The sequence below is a fragment of the Pavona decussata genome, unplaced genomic scaffold (genome assembly GCF_977016875.1).
Source record: "Pavona decussata unplaced genomic scaffold, jaPavDecu1.1 SCAFFOLD_214, whole genome shotgun sequence".
Taxonomy (NCBI): Eukaryota; Metazoa; Cnidaria; class Anthozoa; order Scleractinia; family Agariciidae; genus Pavona; species Pavona decussata.
Genome location: NW_028145619.1, coordinates 3,079,694 through 3,086,724, shown reverse-complemented (window position 1 = coordinate 3,086,724; position 7,031 = coordinate 3,079,694). Strand labels below are relative to the sequence as shown.

General features: G+C 42.1%; 1 protein-coding gene across 1 annotated transcript; it reads left to right on the top strand.

Annotated features, from left to right (window-relative positions):
- Positions 1-5,510: 5,510 nt before the first annotated feature.
- LOC146460310 (putative ATP-dependent DNA helicase Q1) lies at positions 5,511-6,438 on the top strand. The gene has a single exon (XM_085088328.1). It carries the CDS (start codon positions 5,548-5,550, stop codon positions 6,436-6,438), a length of 891 nt encoding a protein of 296 aa, XP_084944454.1. The 5' UTR covers positions 5,511-5,547.
- The last annotated feature ends 593 nt before the right edge of the window (positions 6,439-7,031 follow it).

The following is a 7,031-nucleotide window of genomic DNA, read 5'->3' as shown; positions in this document are numbered from 1 at the left end:
TTCCCAAAAATTAATAGTTCTGACAAAAGTAACCCAAAATTGCATATTTACAACTGTATATTTACAAAATTTGCCATTATGCTGTTTTAGATAGGCTCTAAAAAATTAATGCAGAAGCCATGAATGAAAGAACTTACCCAGTAGCATACATGTAAGCCAGCACGACACCTGGAATTCTTAAACAATTCTGAGCCACATGATTCCTCCTGGAATACGTTCACCCATGCTTGTTTACATTGCTTCTCATGACTTTGAACCAGTAAAGTTAAGTTAAGAAAAGATAAGCTTAGAAAAAATTAATAATGAACAAGTGAAAAAAAAAGGTCAAGTTCTTTCTCTGCTTAGCCATCCAACCTAAATTTTCACTCCATGTTTGGAAGTATCCATGTAATATCTGCTCGTGATATGTCAATGCATATTTCAACAGATGCCAATTTACTACAGAGTCCATTTGAGGAAATGATAGATGTGGACCAACCTCGTTCCCAGGGTCTCTCATCTTCCCGCCCAAGCGAGAGAGGAGAGACCCTGGTTGGGTCTGGTCACGTGCTACCTTGACAATTGAGAACATCAGGGAGGGGTCCTCTTGTAATCAGGCAATTTCCCGCTTTGAGCTTTGTCGAATTCAAAGCGAGGCTGATCGCATCGCGCTGTGTCCGCCATTACCCGCGATGTTTTACAGTAGCCTTCAGGCAGCAATTTCGAATAGTATTTATTCCAACGTTAATCTAAAGGTTAAGCAAGTATCATGGTCGTGATGTTGTTGACGTCTTACCAACTGGATATGGAAAGTCTGTTATATTTCATCTTCTTCCTTCGCTGTTTCTCGACAAAATCAACTGTGGACGTCGAGCAGCGCAATCGCATCCCGTAGTAATTGTTGTTTCTCCTTTAAATGCGCTGATTAAAGATCAGATCAGAAGGCTTAAGGAAGGAAATGTCAATGCAGCTATATTAAACGTGAAGAACAAAACGAACTTGGAGGATTTGGAACTCGATTTCAGCGACGCGAACCTCTCACAGCTAAGAGATGCGAAATACGAAGTCATCTTTAAGGTATAAATATATATCATCGGACGCCACACATTATCGGACAAAAACGGAAAAACTTTGTTTTCCACTAAAATAATAAAAAAAAGGTTATGAAACACCAACACTTTGACTAGATGGCATGTAATCGCCGCGTGTACCAAGTTGTCTGTCGTAAATCCGCCGAAATATAAAATAAAATTAGTTTTCTTACCTTCAACAACCATGGCGCTTGATTTTCCCAACAAATTTCCGTCGACAAAAAAAAAAAATTTCAATAACGGGCGCAAAACTGCAGAGATTGCCCTGAAAACTGGCCGATCGCAACCTTGTCCTCCATTTTCTTTCCCATGAGTCCATTGGGGCTGTTTTTTGCGATCAACCGCTGGTTAAAGGTGTTTTTGCCTGTATACGCCTGCGATCTATTATCGGACGGCCAGCTTTCATACCGAAACAGGATTTGCGTGCGCAATGTGTCTGGCGGGAATTTTGTCCAGGATTTCCAAATATCCAGGTAAGTTAAGCTTAAAATGCTATATTTTGGCTTATTTATGTGGTCCTTGATCAGTTAACAAGGGGAAATGAGAAATTAGCTCCTCAATTTATAATTTTACGTGATTTTCTGAGTTTTTTTTAATACCGACCCATGTCTTTCATTGACAAAAGGGGATATTCCAGGAAACGGTTTACAATACTATGTCTGACGTTCTAGTGGTAAAATGTAGTAATTTTACAATTTTAAAAAACATACTATTCGGTGAAAGGAAGTGGATCTGTAAGAAAAGGGGTGGGGCACTACCAGGAATAGGGTGGGGTTCCTGGGTGGGTCAATCGGTGAGTAAAAGAAGTAAAGGAAATGTACTTAAGAGCATTTCTAAGATAATCATCCACATCCTTAGGGTCAAAATGCCACCAAAAAAAAGAAAAACTTGGACAGAAGAAAACATGGTTGCTGCCATGGAGGCCGTAAGAAATGGAGATTCCGTAAGAAAAGCGGCTGCAGATTGGAATGTCCCTAAATCAACTTTTGGGGATAGAATAAGTGGGCGAACTGAACACGGAGCTCTAAGTGGCCCAGAACGAATGTTAAGCGCGGAGGACGAAAAGAAACTTGCCAGTTATCTGATTGACGTCAGTAAGCAAGGCTATGGTAAAAGTAAAGAAATAATTTTGTACATGGCCACGCAGATCGCCGTTAAGCGAGGAAAAAAGGTAGAGGGGTGCCTTTCAGAGATGTGGTGGCGACACTTTCTAAAGCGAAATCCTGAAATTTCTATGCGAGCGACGCAAAACTTTGGAATCGTCCGCACGTTAGTAACCAGGACAACGATAGAGCAATTCTACGAGCGCCTTTATGAAACCCTCACAGATAATCCTTATGAGTCATTATTGGAGAAACCGCACTTGATTTTCAACTGTGACGAGAGCGGCTTTGAGTTTGACAGTATAAATAAGACGGTGGCCGCAGCAAGAGGTGCAAAACACATTCCACGCGTTTCCAAAGGGCAGCATGAAAAAGTGACAGTGCTGGCCTGCTCATCTGCTGCAGGGAATAGCCTACCTCCCATGTTGATCTATAAGAGTCAAAGTGGGCGCGTACCAAATGGGGTTCAAGAGGGCGCACCGACAAACACCTTATTTACAGCACAGAAGTCTGGCCGGATAGATAAGGACCTCTATTTAAAGTGGTTCAATGAACTGTTTCTGAAACATATTCCCGAGGAACGGCCTGTCTTGCTTTTGGTTGATGGCCACAAAGCGCACGTCACGCAAGACGTAATCGAAACAGCAATCAGAAACAAAATCCTTGTCTTCTGCTTGCCTGCTCATTCATCTCATCTTCTCCAGCCTCTGGACTTGTCCTTGTTTGGCCCGCTGAAACGGGGATGGGTGAGGGCGTGCGCAGCTTTCAACCATATTGCTTCAATGGTGGTCAATCAGCGTAATTTCGCTAAGATCTTTAACGTGGCCTGGCACTCAAGTAATACTCCACAAGTCATCCGGGGAGGATTTAGACGGGCTGGTATCTATCCGTTTGATCCGACCCTGTTTGACTACTCCAAGCTAGCGCCAACCATTGGTTCATCCAGCCGAGACGCCATCAGGAATTCAGATCCACCCACTAGTGAAAGCTCTCCTCCAACTGAGGATGATACAGTGGGACAAGATGGTTTTGCTACCGAGCCTGCTTCCCCTTGCATGGAACTCCCACTAATGCATGAGGTTGATGTGCCCATTACTCCACCACGCCCATCGCTTCTTCAAGGGGACCCATTTCTCTCATCGACACCCAGTGGGCCAAGTACGCCAAGTACACAATCCAATTCTCCTGGCATATCAGCAGCCTATGAAACACTGACATCGTTAGAGAAGAGAATTGGGAGGACGGAGAGAGAGAGATTCAGACGGCGATTTCAGAACGGTTATGACATAGACGGCGACCACCAGTACGACACATGGGGGGAGTTGTTCAGAGATATCGGAGGAGACAAGGTTAACGCAAATTGCCCGTGCCAGTCCGCCTGCCACTGTACTTGCGATGGATTCGGCTTTTGTGACTGTCTACAAATGGGCTGTCCTCTACTGCCGACAATGTTGAGTGTACCACCAGCTGCCACCTCGCCCGTGAACATGTCGCAAAGTGCTGAAGTCCCCGTGTTCCCTTCTCCTCCTTCCAGCGAACCATCGCCTTACAGCACCTCCACACCATTAGCACCAGCTGCCACTTCGCCCGTGAACATGTCCCAAAGTGATGAAGTTCGAGTGTTCCCTTCTCCTCCTTCCAGCGCGGAACCATCGCCTTACACCATCTCCACACCATCTGGATCTGTTCATATCGACGGAGATTTGTGCAGCATAATGTTAGATCCGAGAAGAAAAACTACCGCAAACAGAAAACGGGGGAACAACGCGCTGAATCCTAGCAACAGCTGTATAACAGGCCAATTGTTTGTAGCTGCGTTACAGTCAGAAAACGAAAGAAAGGAAAAAGAAAAGAAGGAAAAAGAAGAAAAGAGAAAAGAGAGAGAGAGAACGGCAGCGGAGAAGAAAAAGAAAGCAGAGGAAAGGAAAGAGAAAATGAAGGCAAAGGCAGAAGAAAAGAGAAGAAAGGAAGAAGCAAAAGAAGCCCAAAAAAAAAATAGGGGAAAGAAGGGGAAGAATGGTTCACGTGCAAAGAGAAAGAAGACGGCGACCGCAGAGGAAAAGGAAAAGTACCATTGTGCGAAGTGCGGCAAAGAATACTACACCGAAGAAGAAAACCCATGGGTAGAGTGTGATTACTGCGGGGGATGGTTCCACTTTCAATGCACGGATCTGCCAGTGCTTGATTCTTTCAACACACTCGTGGACTACACCTGCGAGGAGTGTGAAGTTCGGGGCTTCCCAAGCCACAATGACTATTAAAAAACCAAAAAAATTTGTAAGCTCTTGTTGCTCCTAGATTAAAGAAATAATTTACGTTCTTCTACACTAAAATTAGGCCCTCATGCAGATCATTTAAGAAGAAGTGACATTGAACTGCGAACAGTTGACAGGTAGCTTTAAGTTACAAAGAAACTTTGTTGTTGATGCAAGCTTCTGTTTTGGGTCATCATAAGCAATAGCATTCCGAAATATTAAACTAACAGAATTGTATACAGTACCCCTTTTTCCCTCAGTCTGTATCATAAACAAGAAGAAACTCTTTGCTCACATATTCTTGTGTGCTGAAGTCCAGCATGATTTTGTTCTTGAATACCTTGTCACGTGAGAATAAACGTAGCAAACTTACATATATCATAGAAATATTATTGATGATCTGTCTGATCTGGTCAGTACGTCATGTAAAGTTATCTATAAGTCATGTAAAGTTATGTATATTACACATGGTTATGTCCCGGGACATTATACGTAGGCCTACATGATGTTCTGACCCTCACACTTCCCAAATTTGGGCACCAAACAATAGTTGTATCATATGTCCGATAATAGATTCGCATGTCCGATAATCGATCAATCCAATCGAGCCTCTGTGAGTAAGTTTTGTGGGAAATGTGACGCTTTTTACGCAATTATCTTCTGGGACTATAAAGAGTACTCTATTACTATTTTAGAGGAAGAATAAATCGGCTGTTTCTCCATCGCGAGCTTCAATAGAGCCGGAGAGGTAAAAAGTGTCCGATAATATATATTTATACCTTACACATCCCGAAGCCTTCATATCTTGCAAGCAAGGACTAGAGTTATTCCAAACTCAGAAGTATCAAAGAAATGTTCACGCGATTGTAATTGATGAGGCCCATTGTATTTTGGAATGGTGAGTTTGGGAGTACAGTATGTGATATGCGTAGTTCTTTGCTTAGCAAAACCTCGCTGAAACTTCGCTTTTCTTTTCGTACAAGCGTGTGAAATTTAAAGCAATAAATATTTTACTGAAAAAGTACATGGTAGAGTCCCAAAATATCCTTAAATAATATTGCCTCTTTTCTTTTGTTTATTAGGGGAGATGGTTTTAGGAAAGATTACTCCCAATTGGCAATGCTGTGTGCTACTTTTCCACAAGTGCCAGTTGTTGCATTAACTGCAACAGCAAGCAAAGCAGATGTCAAGGCCATAAAGGATTCCTTAAACATGAAAAAACCATTGGAAGTGATAGGGGATCCAAACAGAGCAAATATTTTTTATGAGAAGGTATTTCGTAAAGGCGATAACATAGACTTCTTCGAAGAATTACTGAAGCCTATGGCAAGTGAACTGAAACAAGTTAAATTAAATTATCCATTGACAATATTATACCTTCCCTTAAAATGGTGCGGGTTTGCATTTACATTTTTTGAAAAACAGTTAGGAAATGAGCAGTACTATCCCTTGGAAGCTGAAGCCTTACCTGAAAATAGACTGTTTGCACAGTACCATGCCCCACAGACGAGTGCTATGAAGGATCAGATTCTGAAAGAATTGGCTTTACCAGCATCAAAAGTCAGAATAATATTCGCAACTGTAGCCATGGGAATGGGTGTTGATATCCCATCAATAAGGTGCGTTATTCATGTTGGACCACCGCGTACAATTCAGGAGTATTTTCAGGAAACTGGAAGGGCAGGCCGGGATGGGGAGCCTGCAACTGCGATACTGTACTACAACAATCGAGACATTGCTAAAAATCGAGAAGGAATGAGTGAGGACATTAGGACTTTTTGTCACCTGGAGACTGCCTGCCTGAGAAAATTCCTTTTGAAATGTCTTGATACCTGTGGACCAGGCACAAAAGTTGCAGCTCACTTCTGTTGTACATACTGTAAATCTAACTGTGATTGTCTAACTGAAAATTCACAAAACTCTGCAGCGATCATAGCAATGATTTTCCGCCTATATTATTACAGCATATATTTGAATTCGAAAGAAAGGGAAATCTTGCCTTCTGCCTGACAAGTCAGGAAGTTTTACCATTGATGCGTCGGAGGCACAAAAAACGTTTACAGTCAATGGAATTGCCAAGAGTATTCCGATGGCTTTTACTAGCCTAACGAGTCCGTCATCCATGTGTCTCTATTCCAACAGAGTGACGGGACCAAGCTCAGTGCACGTTATATTCCCCACATTGCAAATGCCTATGCACATGAAATATTCTTGTTTACTGAAATAATAAAACGGCTTTCCTTTTTTAGAAAAAGAAGAACGAAATGTTCAAGAGCAGAGATGGGAAAATGATGAGAAAACGCGATTTCGGTTTGTGGGGCAAGTGGGCAGATTTTTCCTTAAAATTTACGGCCCAACTTACCCCGCAAGGGGAAGGCAAAAAAGTGGAAGGTAGTTGGCTTGGACGATGCTCAACCAGTATTGGCCAAGAACTTGTAACGAGGTATTTTTATTAATTTACGGACGTATGTTATCTAACATTTAAATGTAGAAGAAAAAAATTCCCTTTTAACGAAAATATGATCATCTTTAGTTTAGTTGTAATAGGTAAGCAAGTTAAGAAACTATAAATTAACCCCGAAAAAGTGTTTTCCTTCCTTAAA